At 45.3% G+C, this 24716-nt stretch overlaps 1 protein-coding gene across 4 annotated transcripts in view; it reads right to left on the bottom strand.

Annotated features, from left to right (window-relative positions):
- Positions 1 to 11556: 11556 nt before the first annotated feature.
- LOC147444381 (uncharacterized) overlaps positions 11557 to 24716 on the bottom strand; it is an 88526-nt gene continuing 75366 nt past the window's right edge. The window contains exons 3-9 of one of the 4 annotated variants that reach the window (XM_086527019.1): positions 13656 to 13777; positions 13501 to 13578; positions 13236 to 13403; positions 12332 to 12545; positions 12187 to 12249; positions 11981 to 12068; positions 11557 to 11877 (exon numbers count right to left, since the gene is read on the bottom strand). In XM_086527019.1, coding sequence (XP_086383145.1) covers positions 11811 to 11877; positions 11981 to 12068; positions 12187 to 12249; positions 12332 to 12545; positions 13236 to 13403; positions 13501 to 13578; positions 13656 to 13777 — 800 coding nt within the window. In that variant the 3' untranslated portion in view covers positions 11557 to 11810. Of the gene's footprint in view, positions 11878 to 11927; positions 12250 to 12331; positions 12546 to 13235; positions 13404 to 13500; positions 13579 to 13655; positions 13778 to 24716 lie in introns of those variants that run through there. The other 3 variants (XM_086527016.1, XM_086527017.1, XM_086527015.1) reach the window with 3 other exon arrangements.

The raw sequence follows: 24716 nt of genomic DNA on the forward strand, positions 1-24716 counted from the left end.
GCCCAATGTGATCCCATTATTTAGTTTGGCTTTTAGGTATTTATTTTACTTATTTGTAAAATTCTTGGGTAGGGCAATTTACTGAGGTTGCTATATAAGTAACCCCTTGCCTCCATTGTATACACATTCAGTTATTCATTGCCAAGGTTGATTGTTTCAGGAGACTCTCTCTCTCTCTCTCTCTCTCTCTCTCTCTCTCTCTCTCTCTCTCTCTCTCTCTCTCTCTCTCTCTCTCTCTCTCTCTCTCTCTCTCTCTCTCTCTCTCTCTCTCTCTCTCTCTCTCTCTCTCTCTCGTGCTCACTCCCCTTGGTCTCTATGCTTCCGCATCGTCGACTTTGACATTGGTATTAGAACTCTTGGTGAAGCTCTATACTTGAAGCCCTTGGAGGAGGAGCAAAGTGAGGAGTGATGGTAGCACTGGAAGCTTTCAGCAAGAAGGGTTGCAAAAACGTTGGCGTTTTCCTGAAAGACCTTCTCCATCGTGAGTGTATTTAGAGGCTCCCTTGGCAGCTCCACAACGTCGAAGTCCCCCCCTACTCCCGCGGAAGCATTCCAAAACAATACCCCCAGCGTCCCCTATAGGCAACAAACTTGCCCCCTCGAGTTTGCATTTTCAGACGCCCCATGCGATGGCACCCAACCTTGCTACAGCACCTGTGAACGTCCTGCAAGAAGCATCTTGAAACTCTGCTGCCTTGGAGTAGCTTGGCATCGGCGCCCTCCCCTCTTGTCAACAAAAATTATGAAAGGCTGTCTTTTGCCCTGGTGACAAGGACGACCACATCCCTTGACCCTGGACGCCCCCCAAACCCTTGGGTAGCTGTGTGTTTTGCGCTCTAAGAACCTAGGGGTGGGCAGTATATGGCCAAAGAGAGAAACTTGGGGTGGTAGTTTGGAAGGAGGTACAAGAGTAGCTTTGACGATTTGCAAAGGCAACAAAAACTTTGTTTTTGACATGGCTTGAGGGAAAGTTTATGGAGCGACTTGGGAGTCGTGGAGTTGTGGGAACAGCTCGGAAAGGGACAAGGAGAGTGGAACTTAAGAGAGGGTTTTGTACCCAATTTTTGGAGCATTTTGGGAATGCCAATGGAGCAGAATTGCTTGGGATTAGTACGACGGCGCATGGAGTGCGAGGAGTACAAGTTTCTATTTCTTGCAACTTCAAAATTGCCTCCCCTTGCTTGAGCACCTGCGATGACAACCACCAAAAACCAACAACTGGCTATGGATAGCAGATTCACCATCCAGTTATAGCGGCCTATGCATCACTACAGTTCTCAAGGAACCCGATAAATTATTTGGCTCAAGATTGTGAAGTCAAAAGCAAATGGAAGAGTTTGCTAGAAGACAGTGGCAAAGGCAAGCTGGACAAGGATGGTAGTACCAGTACTCAGTTAACTGCCTTGGTACCCACGAGGTACGACCACAATTTTCATGAATGTGACTCAATGCTTTGTTTGGCTCTGGAGTTTGAAGCCAAAGGAAAAGGAAGGAACTCATAGATAGACAAGGATAAAGGCAACCTAGACAGAGATTATGGTAATAAAGATTTGACAAATGAGATCGGCATGGTACATGTGGCGGTGGCCACAGCGGCCTTGACGTCATATTTCTAATCAAATGACAAGTGTCACCACTAGCTTCAGCCAGAGAGAGGCTTGTGAGTGACAGAGAGGAGCAAGAAGTTCTCCCTATAGCTAATTTGGACCCTTGTGTTGGAGTTCAAGTTATCAATGTTTGGAATCGTAGGTTGGAGTTCAATGCACATGCATCTGGCAGGGAACCAATCAGCCAATTCATTCTTGTTGGTCGGATCATGGACAAGATGTGTTCCATAGTTCATAATCTTGGAGTTCTATATTTTGGACATGATGTGTTTACAGTTCACGAATGGGGATTATTGGACGTAGTGTGGCCTACATTTCAACGTTTCTACAAAGGCAAACGATGCACAAGATGGCATTCTTTTGAGGTAAAAGTTGAGGGAAGTTCACGAATGGGGATTATTGGACATAGTGTGGTCTACATTTCAAAGTTTCTACAAAGGCCACGGATACTCAAGATGGCATTATTTTGAGGTACAAACTTGAGGATAGCAAAATTGAGGTGTATCCAGTAGCCCAAGGCCTTCTACCTGGGTGTCCATGGTAGCTTTTTCATCGATTTGGTCTCCCTATTGATGTCCACTATGAGCTGCAGAGAGGGTGTTAGAGTTTTGGCATCTCAAGTGAAATGTTCAATGTGATCCCATTATTTCTTTTGGCTTTGAGGTATTTAGTTTACTTATTTGTCAAAGTCTCAGTAGGGCAATTTATTAAGGTTGCTATATAAGCAACCCCTTACCTCCATTGTAACACATTTAGTTATTCATTGCCAAGGTTGATTGGTTTAGGAGACTCTCTCTCTCTCTCTCTCTCTCTCTCTCTCTCTCTCTCTCTCTCTCTCTCTCTCTCTCTCTCTCTCTCTCGTGCTCACTTCCCTTGGTCTCTACGCATCCGCATCGTCGACTTTGAGATAATCTCATGCCTTCTTGCACTCCAATAGGCCGTAAAAAATCCCCAAGCTGCAAAGTCTTTAGACTATCCCTCTCTTGGGCTCCAAGTGGCTCCACACCGCTCAAGCCGCTCCAAACTCCAAGCTCCCCACTCGCTTTCCTTTGCAAGTCCACTTTTGGGGTTTCCATGGTAGCTTCTTCATTGACTTGGTCTTCCTATTGATGTCCACTATGAGCTGCAGAGAGGGTGTTAGAGTTTTAGCATCTCAAGTGAACTACCCAATGTGATCCCATTATTTAGTTTGGATTTTAGGTATTTATTTTACTTATTTGTCACTCTTGGGTAGGGCAATTTAGTGAGGTTTCTATATAAGCAACCCCTTGCCTCCATGTATACATATTCAGTTATTCATTGCCAAGGTTGATTGGTTCAAGAGACTCTCTCTCTCTCTCTCTCTCTCTCTCTCTCTCTCTCTCTCTCTCTCTCTCTCTCTCTCTCTCTCTCTCTCTCTCTCTCTCTCTCTCTCTCTCTCTCTCATGCTCACTCCCCTTGGTCTCTACGCTTCCGCAGCCTCGACTTTGACATGGTATCATAGCTTCTTGGTGGAGCTCCATGCTTGAAGGCTTTGGAAGTGGAGGAGCATCCCACAGCTCGCAAGAGAAGATAAGAGCTGGTGGAGAGAACTCTTGGTCGTCGAAAGTTTCCTCTTCGTGAATTTTAAAATGCAGCTCCTTGCAACCCTCAGCGACCACCTCCACTCCTGGCGTTGATGCCCCCCTGTGCTGCCCACAACGTTTCAAAATGATGGGCACACTGTCCTTGGTGTCGCCCGCTTCGAAGCCCTCCCGTGTTTCCCTCGCTAGGCGGCATTTTGAAACGTCATCGATTGTGGAGCCGCTTCCTTCCCTACCTACCTATCATCCTCTTGCTTGTTGCATGCATTTTGAAATGTGGTTTGCAGTAGAGCTTGGCCTGGCGACGGCACTGACCCACCCCCCTCCCTCCATTACCTTCTTTTGCATTTTGAAATGCATCCAAAATCCCCCCCTTAATTTCCTCTCCCGCTTTCCCTTGTCTACAACCCAAAAGCAATTGGGTGAAGGACCTCCCACTCTTTGGGGTGGATTATCTTGGAGCAGCTTCGTGCCAATTGAGGACTTGAGGAGAGCATTGTCCTTGGAGATTTTGGAGCGGTTCAGAAACAGGCTTGGAGCTTTTTGTGGACAGGTAGTGCCAAGCCTTGAGTGGCCAATTGGAGGAAGTTTTGTGCAGCTTGGGAGATGGACCTTGTAGTTTCAGGCTCCAAAGAGTGAAAACAGAGTTTGCAGTGCGGATAGCGGCTCCACCATTGACGACAACAAGTGGCTATCGATAGCATCTCCACCATCCAATTGGCGGCCTATGCACCAACACATTTCTCAAGGAACCTAGAAAATTGTTTGGCTTGAGTTTGTGAAGTCAGAAGAAAATGGCAGAGTTTTTTAGAGAACAAGGACAAAGGTCAGTTGGACAAGGATGGCAGTACCAGTACTCAGTTAGCTACCTTGGTACCCAACGAGGTACGACCACACTTGCTACGAATGTGACTTGACAATTTGTTTGGCAAGAGCTTTAACCAAAGGCAAAAGCAAGAACTCACAGATAGACAAGGATAAATGCAAGTTGGACAGAGAATACGGTAATAAATATTTGACAGAGGAGATCGGCATGGCACACGTGGCACGGTGGCCTCGACATCAGATTTCTAGTCAAATGATAGGTGTCACCACTAGCTTCAGTCAGAGAGAGGCTTGTGAGTGGCAAAGAGTGGCAAAGAGGGGCAATGAATGTTCCCTATAATTGATTTGGATACTTGTGTTGGAGTTCAAGTTATTGGTATTTGGGCGCATGGGTCGGAGATCAATGCACCTGCATCATATAGAAAGGAATCAATCAGACGTCTAAAACACTATGAATGAGTGCACCAATCCATTGTTGTTGGGCAGATTATGGTTAGGATGTGTTCCAGTAGCTGATTATCTTGGAGTTCTATATTTTGGATGTGATGTGTTCAGAGTTTACGAATGGGGATCATTGGACGTAGTGTGGTCTACATTTCAAACTTTCTACAAAGGCAACCAATGCTCAAAATAGAATTACCTTCAGGTATAAAGTTGAGGAGAGCAACCCTGAGGTGTATCCAATTGATTGCCACTTCTGGGGTGTCCATGGTAGCATCTTCATCGACTTGGTCTCACTAATGATGTCCACTAAAGCTGCAAAGAGGGTGTTAGAGTTTTTGCATCTCAAGTGAACTGCCCAATGTGATCCCATTATTTAGTTTGGCTTTTAGGTATTTATTTTACATATTTGTCAAAGTCTTGGGTAGGACAATTTACTGAGGTTGCTATGTAAGCAACCCCTTGCCTCCCATGTATACACATTCAGTTATTCATTGCCAAGGTTGATTGGTTCAAGAGACTCTCTCTCTCTCTCTCTCTCTCTCTCTCTCTCTCTCTCTCTCTCTCTCTCTCTCTCTCTCTCTCTCTCTCTCTCTCTCATGCTCACTCCCCTTGGTCTCTACACTTTCGCATCATCAACTTTAGAGCTTCTTGGTGGAGCTCCGCGCTTGAAGGCCTTGGAAATGGAGGAGAGCGTTTTCCTTGGAGATTTTGGAGCGGTTCATAAAGAGGCTTTGAGATTTTTGTGGACGCGTATTGCCAAGCCTTGAGCGGCCAATTGGAGGATTTTTTTGCGGTTTGGGAGATGGGACCTTGGAGTTTTGGACTCCAAAGAGGGAACATGGAATTTGCAGTGCGGATTGGGATTTGCAAACGATTGGATGAGCTCCAGAAGCAGCTAGGAATTTTTGCGGCTTGAGATTTGTTGCGGCCACCCTTGGAGTGCGAGAAGGTACGAGATTACCAGATTTTGCAGCTTCATCATGGCCCCCCCTTGCTCGAGTGCCCACGACAACAACAACCAAAACCAACAATTGGCTATGGATAGCGGATCCACCATCCATTCATCAGCGGCCTATGCACCGGCACAGCTCTCAAGGAACCCGACAAATTGTTTGGCTCAAGTTTGTGAAGTCAAAAGCAAATGGCAGAGTTTGCTAGAGAACAACCACAAAGGCCAGTTGGACAAGGATGGCAGTATCAGTACTCAGCTAGCTGCCTTGGTACCCACGAGGTACAACCACAATTGTTATGAATGTGATTGGACGCTTTGTTTGGCTCGAGAGTTTGAAGAGAGGGAAAGGTTACGCGGCTTGAACGAGGGAGTATTGGAGCGCCTTGGGAGCAAAGCCTTCCAGAGCAGTTTGGAGATTTTTGAGGCTTGGTTAGTCCGGCCACTTTGGAGTGCGAGAAGGTACCATATTACCTGGTTTTGCAACTTCAACTTGGCCCCTCCTTGCTTGAGCGCCCACAAAGACATCGACCAAAACCAACAAGTGGCTATGGATAGCAAATCGTCAACCATCCAATTAGTGGCCAATTCACTAGCACAGTTCTCAAGGAAACCGGCAAATTGTTTGACTTGAGATTGTGAAGTCAAAGCAAATGGACGAGTTTGCTAGAGGACAACGGCAAACACAAGCTGTACAAGGATGGAAGTACCAATACTCAGTTAGCTACCTTGATACCCACGAGGTACGACCACAGTTGTTATGAATGTCACTCGACGCTTTGTTTGGCTTGAGAGTTTGAAGCCAAAGGCAAAAGCAAGAACTCACAAATAGACAAGGATAAAGGCAAGCTGGACAAAGATTACGGTAATAAAGATTTGATAGAGGAGATCGGCATGGCACATGTGGTGACGGCCACAGTGGCCTTGACATCAGATTTCTAGTTAGATGACAGGTGTCACCACTAGTTTCAACGAGAGAGAGGCCTGTGAGTGGGAGAGAGGGGCAAGACATCTAAAAAACTATGGATGGGTTCTTACGTGAAGCTTGGTCTCCAACGCATCCGAAAATAGAAAAGAGGAGTCTCACATGCAAAGTGGGGTTAAAATAGAAAATCGACAGAAATAGGGAAAGTGACACACGCCCATAAGGGGCCCTTTTTTCATTTATGGAGAGTTGTTGTTTTTGGGAAAAAGAAGAGGAGAGTTCTGTATGGAAAGATGGTGGTGACCAAGGATTCCATCGTTCTCTCCATCATCATCTGTCACATAGCGTATGCTCTAATAACTTTGCTTAGACTTTTGTAAGGAGCTAAAACTCGTTAATCCTCATTTAATTCAAGTTACGGTGCCATTAACAACCTGATTTTGCTATTGATTAAGCTTTACTCATGGTTTATTTACCATCATGGTGATTGTTAGATCTATCTTTGTCTAGTGTTTTCTCTCTCACACATCTCTCATAGCCAGAGGCCCCGTGCTTTTCCAGCTCGCCTCTCGAATGCATAATCCCCAACATTGAGTGGTAGATTGGTTATCCCCATTCCCTCTAGAGTATGAAGTTTTGCGTTCAAAACTTATCCCATAGATCTTTGAGGTCTCTTGGGATTGTTCCTACGATGTTAAAATCTATATTCTCGTGTGTGTGTGTGTGTGTGTGTGTGTGTGTGTGTGTGTGTGTGTGTGTGTGTGTGTGTGTGTGTGTGTGTGTGTGTGTGTGTGTGTGTGTGTGTGTGTGTGTGTGTGTGTGTGTGTGTGTGAGAGAGAGAGAGAGAGAGAGAGAGAGAGAGAGAGAACTATAATAACCTTTCTATCACCTAAGTGTGGTGGATTGGTTATTCCAACTCGCTCTAGAGTATCAAGTTTTGACTTCTAGACTCATTGAGGTATCTTGAATTTGCTCCTGCAACGTTAAAATTGTCTCTTCTTCTTCTTCTTCTTCTTCTTCTTCCTCTCTCTCTCTCTCTCTCTCTCTCTCTCTCTCTCTCTCTCTCTCTCTCTCTCTCAATCAATCAATCAAACGACAAAAAATTTTCAAGTTCTGTTATCACTAAGAGTTGTTGTGCTAATGTTCACCACCAAGTACTAGTCAAGTTAAAAGACAAACCTTCAGAAGGTGCCACTTGGGAAATAAAACATTAGTGTTCTTGGAGAACATAAAGTTTGATGCCCAATTTTCTAAAAAAGTAGCCCCCAATCTCTCAAAGTGCATCCAACAATTTGCATGCGTAGAGAGAATGCAAGAATGAAAGTGGATGCTTGCATCAAAGATATCTTTACGAAGTGATACTGTTTGGTTTGGAGGTTTTGATTCAATGAGGTTAAAACACAGATTGGGATGCTTGTTTATAAAATCAAGGTTGAATAAAAAATTATCTCGCTCTTTGTTGATGGATTGATCTCTCTTTGCATTACATGTGTCGTACTCTTGAGAGCACAAGGTCTTGGCAAGCTTTTATCTAGGATGACATCTCTTTGACCACACTTATTGCATGATTTTTCGATCTGATTATTAGTTGACGTGGACCGTTGAAAAGAGTCGTGCTTGGTAATTCTTTAATGACATATATATCCAGTGCGATGCACATTTGAGAAAGAAAATTCTTAACGAGCCTCCCATCCAGATTTTTGTTTGTTGGAATGCACTTATGTGAGGGTTTCGCCATCTAATTATGGTTTATGGCCTATTGAAAAATATTGTGCCTAGCTTGCAATGCTTTGATTGACATGTATGCCAATTGTGAACCTTTTAAAAGCACAAATTTTTGGCGAGCCTACCTGTGGGGTGTTTTCTCTTCGATTACAATTATTAAAGTCTTCTAAACAAAATCGTCAGGCTAAAAAACATTGTGCCTTGCAATGGTTTGATTGAAATGTATGCCAAGAGTGGCGTATTTTTCAAAGCATAAGTTCTTGAGATGAGCTTCTTCTCTGAGTATCCTTTCCTGAACTAGGCTTTTTAGTCATGAAATTGTTATTCACTAGCAGTTGAAAAACATTGTACTTGGTAGCGCTTTGATTGAAATGTATTGCAAGTGTAGAATATGTTTATGACACAAGTTCTTACTGAGTTTTTTGTCCAGGATGTTGTTCAATTTGAGGTTCTAGCAAGGCAGTAGGATACATATGGATATTCACGATAATGATGGATTATTTGACAACACACACTATTGGTCATTATGTATGCAGTGCACTAAACAATCTTTTGACTAGCATTTCACAAGACACTAATGTTGACATGTAAGTCATATGAGGGGAAATTTTAAGCTTGCAAGTTCTTGGTAGGTATTTACAGCATGGTCATCATAAAGAAGCTCTAGGCTATTTTGTTAAGTACTTATGTAACTGTGAGACCACAAAAAGGTGTTGATAAGGTTTGGGCTGAGATGTCATTCGTTGGAGTGTCTATATTACAAAGTATGCCTTACATAGGCATGGCAAACAAGCTCTGTAAACCCTAAAACTAGAAGGTTGCAAAACGCTTCGAAGGAGGTTTTACCCTTCTAGAGCAAGGCTAGGAAAAAGCTACCCTTAAAAAGAATTTTTGGAAATTTGCAAAAATTGTTATATACCCTTCCAAGGCCTTCAAAATGAAAGTGCATTCACCTTTCAAATTTGAGGGCAATCTTATCGCTTTATGCACTTACACGAGATACACATATATACATGTGATATTTTGTCGACGAAGACGGTGAGTTCATACTACTTTCTCGTAATCGTGCAGACATACTAGCCCAATGATTTTGTCAATGAAGACGACGGTTGCATACTAGTTTCTCATAATTGTGTAGACATACTAATATAAAGTGTTCCTAATGGCTTCGAAAAAAAAACACTTCGTCCATTAAGCAACTATATAGTGCAAGGACACTTTAAAGAGAAGAAAACGCAAAAGAGAAAATACAAGAGAAGAAAAACACAAATGGACCAATGTGATGTCGACCACCTCTTTATATGGATACAAAAAACCATTTTACTTTCCACCATGGATCTTTTCATTTCCTAAACTCACCCTTTACTTATGCACTTAAGATGTTTTGAAAGGTTTTCTACTTTTCAGAGATTGGGGAGACCTAATGGCCCAATAGAATCCCATTATTTAATTCCTCAATTGCATTTCTATAGCATGTTTGGAGTACTTTCGTGGCTGCAACTTTTTCCCCTGGAAAAGGTCTCAAAGTTTGACTACATGGCAAAGAGGATCCTACATGAGGTACTTTCTTTGCAAAGCATACCAAAGGGACTTGTTTGCTACAAGATCTACCAACATCACCAATCATACCAGTCGGATTGGTGTGCATTGTCATCTACATCGGCAAAAACACATGGGTCTTACGATGGTGCGTTTTGAAATGCAAATTGGCGTTTTTTTATTGTGTTTAAGACGCGATGCACGTGCAAGCTTCGGTTGCAATCGTCCATTGAGTTATTTCAAATGCAAGGAAGATGGAGGCTTTCTTCTCCTAGCTGTTTAAAATAGCATCTTGAAACGTTAAGGGTGCAATTTTTTACTCGACTGGTGCAACCTTGCCAGCTTGGCCTCAAACAAAAGAGCAATATGTTTGTACCGGTTAGTCAAAGTTCAAGAGAACCAACACAACAAACACACACTATGGATGAGCACGGCCTCAAACAAAAGAGCAATATGTTTGTACCGGTTAGTCAAAGTTCAAGAGAACCAACACAACAAACACACACTATGGATGAGCACACAATTTATTATTGTTGGCCGGGTTATGGACGAATGTGTTCCAAAAGTTGTCTTGGAAAATTTCGTGATATGTTCACAAGTTACGATTGGGGAATCTTGGATGTAGTGTAGTGAACCCACAATTATCCAATGGAAGGGGCCTCTACTAGGGCATCTACATCACATCAACTTGGTCTTTGTACATGTCCACCATGAGCTGCAAAGCAGGTGGTCTATACTTCAATTACTATGAGGCAACCAATGCTGAAGATGGCATTCTTCCCAAGTGAGAGGGTAGTGGTAGTGAATCCATAGGCCCTCTACTAGGGCATCTACGGCAACTCCATCAACTTGGTCTTCCTACATATATCCACCATGAGTTGCAAAGAGGGTATTAGTTTATGCATCAGAAGTGAAGTGACCTAATGTGACCCGATTATTTAATTTAATCAGTTAGATATTTATTTCACTTATTTGACAAGATGCTGGGTAGGACAATTTGTTGAGGGGGGGAGCATAAGGCCCCCAAGTAGGTATAAAGGTGCACCTCCAATTTGCCTTTCAAAAGTCAAAACATCTCCAAGTTCATCTCTAAATTGGAGTCGTCGACTTTTGAAAGGCACTCGTCTCACAATTGGCTCCTTTACCCTTGACGGAGAAAACTTGACCCATAAGACACTTTATGTAAGCATGTGGTGTACGGAAGTCTCTTATACTTGGCCCATAAGACACTTTATGTGGTTTACGAAAGTCTCTGCGAGAAGCAATGTTTACATTTTGACCTAGTTTTTTTTCCTCTTATCAGAATTTCAGCTTAATTTTGAAGAAAACTTGCACATCCTTGCTAATTACAGTAAAAATTTGCAAACCACCTATGTGCTTCGTAGAAGCAGCACAAACTGTGCCTTCAGTGATCTGTTACCCATATCTTTTCTCTTGTTTGTGCCATAGTAAAACCAGCTTCTTCTAGAAAATGACATCCTAGTCCATGGTTCTTGGGCCTAAAGTTATCTGAATGGTACAGCATATACCCTTGGTATATTTGATAAACAGCCTTAATTTGTAACATTGTATACCCTGCCATAGACAGGTAAGCCACAAACCAGCCAACAAAGAGAACCAAGGGCCAGTCAAGATGGACTCATCACCACAACTATAGCGTAACCACAGAAGGTGCCAAACTTGATCTTTCAAAGGATAGGCAACATAGAGCATGGTTAACAAAAAACTGCTAAGCTACCTCCTAGGTGTACCTCAAAAAAATTTGAAAATACACCAACTACTGACCCGGACGTTTCCATATGCCTTCTTAATATATCTGTGTGATAACTTTCATACATGTCATACGGAAGATTCCATCCACCTGGTATTCATACCATGCGCGTCCAAAAAAAACTATGTCGTTACAATATGTATCTTAGTGCATTGCACCATTGAAAACTACCTAACAATGTTCTCAAAAAGTTAAACCACACTTCTCAATCGGACAATTTTCGGTTGTGCCACTGGTATTAGAACACACTATAAATCCATGCTTGGACAAGCAATCAGTGATGGCTTTCCAAAAGGATGCCATCAATGCAAGGAACAATTGCTCATCCTGCAACCTCACAACATTAACTTACGAAAGACTAACCAATGTAAAAAAGAGATTGATCCAGCCGCAACGCCTGTCACCGACCAGCTCAAAATTGATTTATTTATATACAATCCTTCAGTCCATGTTCATTACCTTCTCAAGCAGACACACCTGAAGTTGCACCTCTTGGAATCCCAATCAAACTTGTCTGAATCTTCAAAGAGCTGACATGCAAAGCCAAGAATGAATTGCCTTCTCTTCTGTGATACCACTCATGCTTGCTTTGAATACCAAAACCATGCTTAACACCATTCTTTGAGGGTCCACCTTGCTCCTTCAGTTGCAAGGTGCTGGTTATGGAATTCAATAGCTGACATGAGGCCATGTCTAAATGGCATATCCATAGGGATGTTGCCTTCATCAAGCTATGGTGCTTCAACATTGCCGTATGACACCATAACTTTAATTCATTGCCATGGCTCTTTGCTGTGGAGTGGTGGTGGCAATAATTCCTCCTGTTTGCACAGGCTCACCCTCTTCAGCCGACTCTGGGTTGAGTTGGAAAGATGGCTCCATTGCTCCTTTGCACTGATACCCTTCGATCAAGAAAAATTAGCTCAATCAAAAGACTTAGGAAGTAGCATGATGAGCCAATGTGTTTTGCTACATTGATAATACCTTGGGCTGGCTGCGATGCACAGCTCTTTAACCCTTCCGAGTGCTTCACTTTCTTTGAAGTGTGCTCAGTGCCCAGTTGTAACGAAGAGTCTTCTGAGGTTGTAGAGCTATCTGGCTTGGCCTTTGGATCATTAGCCTTTGTATTCAAGAACCGTCCTCCGCAACCCCTGGCTCTCTTCATTGCATGAAGATGTCTTGATTCGTGTAGGTAAGGCTGGTTATAACAAAATAAAATCAGCCAAAGCTAGAATAAAGGATTGAATCAATCTCAACAGAGTGGAGCTAAACCTTGCAGACGATAGGGTGTTCTGACAAATGATTGAAGTGGTTTTTACGACGTGAGATTCTAGGTGAAAGAAGAAGAACGACCGGTGAGTCTCATAGTTATCACAGAGCCTCCAACTTTTCTTTTGGAGCCTTCACTTTCCTCTTGATTTGTTCTAGAGGACACTTAAATACAGTAAAGAGAAAGCATTCATGGTGCACAAAAGATTCAGAAGACTTTAGAAAAAACTGCAAGAGCCGATTCTACACCAACTCGATAGCAAATTATCAAAGAATTATGTGCATGAATTTGCACAATAGACTACTAAGTCTAGTGATATTCAACAACTTTCAGATGATCAAGAACTAAAAACCTAGACACCAGACCAGGGACTCTGGAAAATACAACACAAGACAAGAAAACATAGTACGAATTCACTGAATTGCAGGCACGGCCCATGATGTGTTGACCGTAGCTTCCATATAATGGCAACTTTAAGTAGACAAGTTCAAACTCACGATCAACAAAGAATATAAATCTAATTCACAATATCTTATAATCAAACTCTCAAAACAAGAAAAAACAAAAAAACAGTCATCTCATACCACGATGCGCTTGTACAAAGTTGAGCAAATGTACCTTTCGAGATTTCACAAGTTTATTCTCAGATTCAGCCTTGGCTCTAGACTGTCTGCGCCTCATGATGCCGTTGTACTGCTTCGCATTCACATAAACAGGCTCTTCTTCAGTAATCTCCATAGGAAGAGGCATACGACTTTGATGCAAGCCTAGCATGTGAGGATGCATCTGGCAAAGCCAGCCAACTTTGAATTAATACCAGGCAAGCTGTCTTCTCAGATAAAGCTCACAGCCTATAGTTTATGGTAGATAAAGTTATGCAAACCATTGCCATTGCCTGAGCACCATAGGCTGCAAACATTCCCCCATAGTAAGGATCTGTATATGGATATGCAGCAGGAGCCTGGAGGAACAGAGATAATTATGGTAAAAGAACCCAATACTTTTCTCCACACTTTCATCAACTAACAGATCCTCTACCATGGATTGCCCGAGTTCAAGTTGTGTATGTGGCATGATATATTCAGTCCCTGATGATGGAAAAACAGCTCCAGCTGCAGATCCTGCCTGTTGTTGACTTCCATCCATACCCTCTCCAGAACCTAAATATTAGATTTTGCAATCAGTTGAGATTGTAAGAAAATGTTTCTTGAAATATGAATCATTTCTTGAAATATGACAGGTTGGTTAGAAAAATTGCAAATGAGAGTTTTTTAAAAGCTAAGACAACTTTTCTACGTCACACTAGCTATTTGGTCGATTGAACAGAAAGTCCAGCCAAACATACAGTAAGAGGCATCACAAAATAGCCAAGTAACATCATACGTGCCCGATTGTGGGTGTACAAGCAGGTACCAAAAACATGCTCCCCCCTTGGAGAAAAAGAAGAAAAGAGCACACATGCACTAAGACACATCTAAATGAGGCATCTCTCCGTCAAAGCTCCAGAGACGTAATGCATCACAATTGCCATATAACAAATGAAAGTTATGAAGACCCAAAATTACATGAACCACTGTGTCCTAGATATCAAGGCAACCGAAAACATTTGACCAGACCAAACAATTGGATGAGTTCAAGACAATATTTACCCGCCAAGCAGACAGCAAAGATCTCCGAAGGAGCATGCGTCCTCCATGGCGATCTCCCATTGGGCCAAACGGTTGAGACTCATTCAGGAAACAGGCAAGCCCCCCCCTTCAGTAGGCTGCCTTGCCACTTGCTTTACAGCGGAAACGCGATGCATGCAGCTTGAACATAAGAGATTGGTTTGCAGCGCTGAAGCCCTGCCACTAGGCTACTGCTCACTGGCTGTGAGAAAAGTTGAAGATAACCGTAAAATATTACTTCCGCCTCTTGCAAACTGTCACGAGGACGTGGCAACTGCTAACCTTAGTTGTTGGTTTCTTTCCGATGATTTTTATTTAATTTTTGGGACCCTCTTTTTGAAGTCACAAACGGCCGGACATTGTGTGACCAGTGTGAAACGGACGATGGCCGAGAGTTTCACCCGCAGACGAGAAGGTCTTGTCGCCACGAGTTGGTCAGGCCGACGGGCACTGGAATCCGAGCAGTAAAAGGGTGTCTAGGCTCAGTTCAAAGTCATTTAGGCCCCCTCGCTACACTTATAAGTCGGTGGGTACTAGGAAAATTAACTCAAAGAGGCATAGTGGACACTTGGCAGCACTAGAGCCTCCAGAGCGTCAAAACTCTGCCACCTCATCCAAGAATTGGTGCAAAATCGACTTGGGGGCTGCCTCCCTCTCTCTCTCTCTCTCTCTCTCTCTCTCTCTCTCTCTCTCTCTCTCTCTCTCTCTCTCTCTCTCTCTCTCTCTGCCTCCTAATTTTCTACTACTGTGAAAACTATGTAGCTATGTCTACAGCAATGATCTTAATGGCACTATTCCTGTTGATGGAGCTATGGCTTACTTTCAAAATATAGATATGTAAGCTAGCTAGCTCTCTCTCTCTCTCTCTCTCTCTCTCTCTCTCTCTCTCTCTCTCTCTCTCTCACGTTGATGGCTGCTGGTCTGTAGCGTGCTCACCTGCTGCTGCTGCTGCAGCGAATAGCTTGGGGCTGCGCCCTCTTCAACATCAGTCCGAAGCAGCAGGCAACAGGGCGGTGCCCTCAGTTCTATCGGGTTCGGGGCAACAGGTAGCAAGGCTGCGCCTATACCAGGCAGGTCGCAGGTACGCAGGCGATAGGCCTTTTCCCTCTGTGGGGGATTTGAGCAGGCTGAACAGCAGGGCCGCGAGCTAACCCTGCAAGGGGGCCGCGTGCTATTGTATTGCCAGAACAGCAGCAGCGCTGGGAGCAGACCCGGTTGGGCTGCGTCTCTTGATTCAAGCAGAGGGGACAGGCCTGTTGCTAAACAGCGGGTGCAAGGCCCCCCTTTCCACTACTGGTTTCCATTGCAGGTGCCCACAGCGGGCTGATAATGCATTGTACCCCCAAGGGGTTGTGGTTGACTGCATACTCCACCTGGTCTCAGCTGAGCCAGAGTGTCGAGCTTTTTTGAGGATTCGGCCGGTCTCCCGAGTGGGGCCTGAGCCCACATTTTGTACCTTTTTGGCAAGGGTGAGCCGCGGTGCTCCGATCCCCTACTATATCCCTTTTTTGAGTCAGAAGTGCAGATTGTACTTTTGATGGAGGTAATGACTGCTTCGCCGGTGTGTAAGCCCCATCCGAAGGCAACCTTTGTGCTTACAAACAAGCGGATTACACAAATGGAGAGGGAGATGAAAGACTGGAAAGCAAATATAGGGATGGTGGAAAGAGAAGGCCAACCTTCTTCAAATGTTTCTCAACGAAGGCGCGCACTGGAAGAAGGAGAAAGAGGACCTGCACGCAGAGCTACAAGCACTTACGGCGGACTCCAAAGCACTTAATGAAGAGGTCTCAGCTCTAAAGCGAGAACTTGCTGATAGAGCGAGCAGTGGACTAGAGGAGGGGGAATTCCAGCCTTCGGTAGTAGAGGAAATCAAGGTCATCAAAGAGCAGGTACGGATGATCAAAGAGGAGGAGAAACAAAAGATGGTAAAGACGTCTTCGTGGATGGATGTGATCACGAAGACGCAAAAGAAGGCGGATGAGGCTGAGAAGTGGATAGAAGTCGCTAAGAAAGGCAAAGGGAAAGAAACCACATCTGTCCCCACTCCTACAATCATCAACATGACTCTAGAAGAAGAACAGCGAAGGAAAACTAGAGCTTTGCATATAAGAGTAACCGGTCTAAAAGACCGAGATGATGTGGAAGGGGAAGTTGAAGAACTCCTCCGCATGATGGGTAGCGAGGCTACTCATACAAAGGCATGGAGGGTGGGGAAGAAGACACAAGGCAATGGGGAGACTTCAAAAGGGAGAGCTTTAATCATCCGTTTCCCATCCATGGAGGCAAAGAAGGACTTCTTGAAGAAGCGTCCTACACTAAAGAAAACGGGCATATTCCTTGGAGATGACCTCACTCTCACACAGCTTGCGCATATGAGAGAGGTAATGCCAGAGATTCAAGCGGCAAGGGAGAAGGGAAAGACGGCCTTCTACAGAGATGGCCGGGTTGTGATTGTAGAGCGGCGCTCCACATGACGGTGCGAGACCCATGGGACCACCCTCAGAGTTGCCACGTGGAATTGTAATGGATCTATGCAACTTGATGTGGGCGCCTTTGAGGATAGTTTCAGGGGAAAAGACATCGTCTTCTACTCTGAGACACATCACGCCCCTGGGCAGTCTATGCCTCACATTAGTGGATATAGATGGGAGACTGCCTATAGACAGGAGACACGATCAGAGCACAGAGGGCGGGGATCAGGAGGAGTGGCAGTGTTATTCAAGGAGGAGTTACAGCCATTGATACATATAGCCCGCAAAGATGAGCAAGCTAGGTACATGTGGGTGAGACTGAGAGCAGAGACAGACAAATATCTTTACATTGCTATTTGCTACTTTCCCCCGAGCACGTCAGTGTATGCACCACCCACAGGACAGTCCCCTTTCTCTATTTTGGATGATGACATATGGGAGTTCTCTAGAGATGGTGACATCATCATTCTAGGGGATTTCAATGCTAGGACTGCCCATCATCAGACAGTATTTTATGATACTTCAGAGGAGATGCTGAGAGAGCTGGATGCTGCAGAGACAGGCCTATCCAGACTATCACAAGATGGAGAACACACTTGAGTATGGACGACACTTGATAGACATGGGGACTGCACATGGATTGGCCATCTTGAATGGCCTACAGAGATTTCCCGCTTCAGGGGGTTTTACATGCTTTCCACACAGACATGGAGCCAGCACAGTGGATTATGTCATGGCACAGCCGACCCTCATCTCTAGTATCCAAGATCTCACGGTTGGACCCAGACATGTTGGTGTGGCAGTGGATCATGCTCTTGTGTCAATGACCATCTCTTTTCAGTTTAGTGTAGCACACAGGCTACGGACAGCAGCCCCTACTCACTACACCTTCACACGAGAGACAGACTATGTATACATAGATGGGATCTACAGACGCCTATGCACAGAGGAGCCAGGGCGACCTCTGGAGGATCTTACTACTATATTGACACAGACACTACATGATGCAGCAGCAGAGGCATACCCACATACCCAGCCTGAGAAGAGACGCCGTTCGGGGAGCATACCCCAGAACAGTTGGTATGATGAGGAATGCCGGGACACTAGAGCTAGACTTCGGAGGGAGGTGCTTTTGGGGGACATCACTCACAGACAGTCACAGATTGACTTCCAACGCCTAGTGCGGCGGAAGAAGAGGGCATTTTTGGCCCGGCTAGAGCAGGATCTATACCAGCTATTCTTGAGTCAGGACTCACATGAGGCATGGCGGCTCTTTCAGGAGCACTCCCCCCCCCCCCCCCCCCCGCCATCACTTCTACAGAGGACTGGGGCAAGTACGCATCATCTCTGTACACAGTTCCTGAGCAGCCCCCCCTTCCCGACCCTCCCGATCCATGCCCACACACAGGTGCTTTTTTCACCACGGAGATGGTGAGGAAGGCCATTGACAGGATGAGGGCTCGGAGAGCATACGATCATGATGGTTTAGTGGCTGAGCATTTCACGCATGCCAGAGATCTACTAGCAAAGCTTCTAGCAGTGATGTTTAACCGTGCCATGTGTGAGGGCTTGCCTGTTACTTGGAGCCTATCTACTATTGTACCTATCTTCAAGTCGGGAGACCCTATGGAGCCTGGGAATTATCGCACTATCATGATTGGACACACATTGGCACGGTTGTACGCATCTATTCTTGAGCAGCAGCTGAGTAGATGGGCAGAGAGGGAGGGGATACGCGCAACCGGGCAAGCAGGGTTCAGGAGGGGTTTTTCTACTCTTGATCATATCTTGACACTCAGAGCCATCATTGAGGACGGTAAATCGCGCGGGAGACGGATCTATTGTAGCTTTGTGGATTTCCGCAAAGCATTTGACACAGTGCCTAGAGCTAGATTGATGCGCAGATTACAGCAGATGGGAGTACCCACAGAGCTCATTTGGGGGGTCATGGCATTATACAGGTCAGTAGTGGGGTAGGTACGCACCTCAGAGGGTCTATCCACACCAATTCACTCCACTATTGGGGTGAAGCAGGGCTGCCCACTCTCTCCTACTCTATTTGGTATGTATGTGGATGAGGTTTCTGATTACATTGAGAGAGATGGTGATAGAGGTGCACAGCTGGCAGGGACATGGATTCCATTATTGTTATATGCTGATGATATTGTGTTGATCTCCGACTCTCCGGAGGGGATGCAACGTCACTTGGATGCTTTGAATAGGTTTGCTCAGGAAAGTGGTTTGTCCGTCAACCTTGGTAAAACCAAGGTCATGGTATTTAATACCACCCAACAGTGGATTAGGAGGTCAGCGCCAGCATTCACATACGGCCAGGAGAATGTGGAGTATACAGATGCGTACACTTACCTCGGAGTGGTTTTTAGTGGGCCAGCATTTTCATTGAGGAGGGCAGCAGAGACTAGACTGACCAGAGCCCATGCAGCATTGGGTAGATTGGAAAGGATGTGTTCACAGGTTCAGTTTCAGGAGCCTCGGACGAAGCTTTGGCTCTTTGACACTTTGGCGGCTTCTGCATTGCTTTATGGAACTGAGATTTGGGGACCTTCATTGGATCATCACGGTAGGACAGGCCGCAGTGATGGATGGGGGGACATGGAGAAGCCTCTGGTCTCTATGATCTCGCGGCTCATTAGAGCCAAGGCCTAAGTACCACGTGCTATTGTTCGAGCAGAGCTAGCTGCCCCCCCACTAGTGGTTGAGGCGCTCACCAGATCTGTCTCCTTCATACACCGCATGTGGGAACTTCCCAGAGACAGATATGCCCGCCTTGCACTTGAGTCCTCTCGACAGTTAGCCATGCACGGAGATACAGCATGCTAGTATGGGGAGATGACATCATGGTTTCAGGCACATGGGTTCAACATAGATAGATTGCCTCCCTTCCAGTACTCAATGGATGCACCCTCTCTGACTCTTACACAGTCCGAGATCACCAGGCTCATTCGCCAGGACGTGACTCAGCTAGACACCAAGAGGACATGGATACAGCCAGCACAGGAGCTGGGCACGAAGATGGCTTTCTATAGAGAGCATCTCCTCCAGCTTACGGTTGATGGTTTTGTGACGAGGCCCAGATACATGGACACCCACTTGTCTCATGGGATACGATGTGCTATCGGCCAGATACGGCATACGCACATCTTCACACCAACTACAGATCGAGACTGGGAGATACAGCGGAATACCAGCAGAGGCCAGGACATGCCCCCTGTGTGACATCGAGCCTGAGACAGAGTTGCACTACACATGCCACTGCCCCGTCTACTACGAGATACGAGGCCACTTCCATTGCTTGTTCAGAGAGGGCTTTGGACCATTCTCCAAAGTCATGCAGTACGAGGATCAAAGATGCTTGGGTTTGTTTTTGCTCGAGCTACGCAGACACACAGAGAGCCGGATGAGAGGACAGGCTAGCTAGTCTCAGAGACAGATCACAGATTTCTTTAGAGCTGCCACTGGACGCTCGGAGGAGTTACTACCACAGCACAACTCGTCGTCTCACACCAGAGGCACACTGATCGACCGAGCGACTGTCACAAAACGGGAGCGTACATGAGCACTTAGAAAATCTGAAAATTATAATTCTTTGAAAACATGAGAGAAGGGAGAAGATCGACACAGTATTGGGGACCAGAAGATGGGTTGGTCCCCCCCCCCGAAAAGAGTATTCTTTTATTCAGGGAGAATTCTTATACAAGCACGAGAACCCGAGGAAACCCCTCCGTTCTGTAATCTTAGACCCGAAGTTCGTGCTTTCCCCTAAAGGGCTTGGGCACAAGGCCGTTCCTTCCCGTAAGGGACTTAGGCGCGAAGCCGTGCTTTCCCGTAAGGGACTTAGGCGTGAAGCCGTACTTTCTCGTAAGGGACTTAGGCGTGAAGACGTACTTCCCGTTAAGGGCCTTCCCGTAAGACGGGAGATTCCTGCAAAACAAACCACACAAACACGCGACAACAATTCGTATGGCGAATCCACAATAGATACATGTCACTCTTGCGCAGGAAAAAGCGACTTCCGTGCTTCGTAGTCTCGCGATCTCTTGCGGCAGAGTCTTCTCTTGCTGACGTTGGTACCCCCCTTTGAGTGAGGGCATGTGGTGCTTTTATAGCTCCCTGGCCACGGCACGAATAGCTGCTCGCGTAGAGATCGCGGCCTTTTTTCTTTTTTTCTTTTTTTTTTTTCTTTTTTTCTTTTTTTTTTTTTCTTTTTTTTGCGCTGTTCTACCCGAAATAGGGAGAGAGAATTCGCTGGCTGGTTTTGTTGCTTTATCTTCTAAGTGGCTGCCCACTTATTAAGTGGGCGGCCAGCATATTTTAAAATTGGTCTGAACCTGCCCAAAAACTCAATAAAACCTTATAAGTTAAAACCAATGCATTTCACAACACTTCCCAGGCGTCCCTAGATGCAACCACATGCACGAATGCAATGCAAACATAGATTCCTCGCGGGAAAGCGTCTGCCTTCCCGCGATTGTTCCTGCTTTTCGTAAAAAGCTTCATTGAACCCATCTTTATTCTTGTGCTTGCGTTCTTACGCGTATTTTCTTACTCAGTTCAGATTTCCTCCTTAGCCTACGGGATGCCCCCTTACTGATGCACCCATCACCCATCATGTGACGCATCAAGGACACTCGTAACCCGGCCCTTTCCACCGAACGTACGGAAACTCCTTCGCGATGTTTACTGTCACCCATCAAATGACACATCAAAGTTGTCCGTTCCTGTAGCTACAATCTTTTAACAGTTCTTAGTGCACATAATAAAATATCCTAAAAAAGAAATTAATCATTAAAAATAAGAAAATAGTCCAATTAACAACAGCGACTGAGTTGGGGAGATCCAGACGCCCACGACTGCGGAGGACTTCACAGCATCGGCGGAGGCTACACAAAGGATTCGGATTACTTTGGCTCGACATGCACGACGCCCGGTCAGACTACTCACCATGGAGGAGATTGATGAGATCCGCCAACGACCGATGCTGGATCTCTTGTGATCTAGCTATCCCAGCTAGCTGCTTAGTTCACACCTAGTAGTTTAGGATTCCATAGTATTTTATTGTGACATTTGTCATTTCATTTTTGTCATCTTGTTACTCTGACTCTGACTTTGTATCAGATCCACCACATTGTAACTTTCTGGTCTCATAGGTCACTTTGGCCTTTTGAAGACGTTAATATAACATTTTCATTTCATTTCATTTCTCTCTCTCTCTCTCTCTCTCTCTCTCTCTCTCTCTCTCTCTCTCTCTCTCTCTCTCTCTCTCTCTCTCTATATATATATATATATATATATATATATATATATATATATATATATATATATATATATATATATATATATGTGTGTGTGTGTGTGTGTGTGTGTGTGTGTGTGTGTGTGTGTGACTTACAATGTGTCTGCGAGTAGTTGGTGCAGGTGATGAAGCTTTAATGCAAATCTTGCCTTCTCCCTTGCACCATGTAGCGCAATGACTCTCCTCTCGCGCACCTCTCTTCCCTTACGAATACAGAAACGTGATGCCCCGCTCGAGGGCTTTTCATCTATATGTACAGTTGTGCGGGTCCATGCGCGATTGCCGAGACAAGAACCGTACTAGATTAGCTAGTTGCTAATCCCCCGCAGGTACATGTGAATTCGGATTTCGCGCGAGAAATCTCGTCCGATTCAAAGGGCAAGTAGCCCTACAGGTGCGGGAGCTCGAGGACTTGCCACAGATGCGAGTGGCTCGGGAAATGGAGGCCCAAAAAGGAAATACGGCCTGCTGTGTATTTTTGCAGGTTTAGGGTTTCGGCCCTAAACGGTCCGTAACACCCCCAAGAGGCCCGCGGCCGCGAGGGGACCGATGAGCGGGTGATCTGGCACATTTTCAGGGCAGAAAACAGAGAATTCAGCGTGCTGCAAATTCTCGCCAAGTTTTGTGAAGTGTCCGTATGCGCTAGGAAAGTCACTTAATGCGTGGGGATACTGTTTATGAAGCGTACTAGTACAGTTATGCTACCGAAATCGGGCAAGAACAAGTCATTTTCAACCCGGATTATATGGGACAGCTCGTAGGAAATCGCAGGTTTTATTTCATCTTTGAATACAATAAAGACATACCGAAAGGGGCGCGAGTCTTTGGGGCCAACAGGTATCGGCGTCAACTTGGTAGCGCTCTAGCTTCCAAGCGGTGTGTGTTTGAAGTGTCAATTCCTGTTACAGGTTTTTAGTTGCAAAGTTTCTTTGTGTCCTACAGTCTAAAGTAAAGTTTCAGGTAAAAGCCAAAGTCTACCGCCCTATAGATCGGTTGCATGGTTCCGTTGCTGGGACACAATCACTTTTTCCTCAAGAAGTGACCCTCGGTTGGTTTTTGGTGAAGACACAGAGTACAGGAATGCGGGATTACACTATGGCCGAGAAAGGTGGAAAGGCATTATGGAAGAGGGTTCCTTTTCGCAAGACAGGCAAGCAATCCCTACAGTGTATGAGGTTGGCGAGAGTTCACGGCCACCCCTATTTGTATCTTTTGTTGATGTGAATACTCCTCCAGTGTAGGGCTTTATGACTGGGCAACTTGAAGATGATGCGTTCAGGACTGAGTTGGTTGCCGCTGTGAATGTATTTTCTCAACTGGTGCAGAACCCAAGGTTTATGGAGTTTGTGCAAGTGCCACCAGTGCCACAATAGACAAGGCAACTCACGCAGCCAGTAGAGCCCGATGAGGCTCAAGCCCAAGTACTTCATGCGTCCCAACAGATAGGGAGCACTTGCACGTCGCGGAGTCGAGGGCTCCAAGACAGATTCCTTTCGCCCATGAACATGTGGTTAGGATGCCAATTCCACAGGTTTTGCCAATTCATCCCGCCACCTTTCAGAGTGCACATGTTGCATTAAATGGACACGAAACCAATTTCCAAGCAACGCATCAGGTTTTTCCACCACCCACGGTACATCCTGCATATTTCGGGGGTGGATCTGTGTTCCAAAGTATGGTTGGTTATGCGCCTGGAAACCACCAGTGCCACGAACAATGTTTGGGGGTATGTAAGGCATGGTACTAAACCCCATTGTAAGGTGGAGCGGAAGTGAATGTTAATAGTGCTCAGGATGAGTGCTCCGAACTTTGCTCAAGGGTTCCTTTTACTTACGAAAGGGAGAGCTCAGAGCCTTCCGTTCTTAGATAGAGAGTGTTGTTACGTGTACATCTAACCCTATGTGCATGTGGACAAGCTACTTCAAGTCTAGGGTTCAAGTCAGCTTAGGAAGTGCTCTGGCACCTTTGTGAGCCTGTGCCCAGGGCGTGCATGTCCAGACACTTAGAGTAGTTGTGTATCCTCTAGTTGCACACAGCATGTTCATCAACATGCCAATCAATATCCATCAGGAGCATTTTTCAGTGCACAAAACCCATTTTCCCTAATTTATCCATTTTTCACTTATTATTAATAAGTGACTTTGTTGGGAAACTCGATAGGGCAAATTTGCTATGTTCTATAAAAGAAACCTAGTGCTAGCACTTTCTGGTAGAAGAGGCAGCAGAAGTTCACCAACTTACAGTGCACCTTCTCAGCAAGACCAGTAGGTGACCTAGCATTTCCAGCCAACAACACATCAAGACCAGCGTTTTGGCTACAGTTCAGCCTAGCGTTTTCAACAGTACCAGATCAGCCCTGGCGTTTTGCAAATTGCAGATCAGCCCTGGCGTTAGCAGAAACCAGATTCAGGCCTAGAGTTTTTGCTACAAATACCCTGGCGTTTTTGGTTGCAAATCAATATCAACGTTTTGCAGTTTGCCAGCGTCAGATCAGCCCCTAGCATCAGCGTTTTCAGTTTTCAGCACTTAGACTCCACAAGTACAGCCCCAAACCTTGCAGATCTCACCTACCCGTAGCAAATCCTCGCCGCACGGTCACATCAGCCATCATTTTCAGTTTCAGCCCGGTATTCACATATTTCAG

Source organism: Adiantum capillus-veneris, chromosome 13, assembly GCF_014529385.1.
Source record: "Adiantum capillus-veneris isolate H3 chromosome 13, ASM1452938v2, whole genome shotgun sequence".
NCBI classification, from domain to species: domain Eukaryota; kingdom Viridiplantae; phylum Streptophyta; class Polypodiopsida; order Polypodiales; family Pteridaceae; genus Adiantum; species Adiantum capillus-veneris.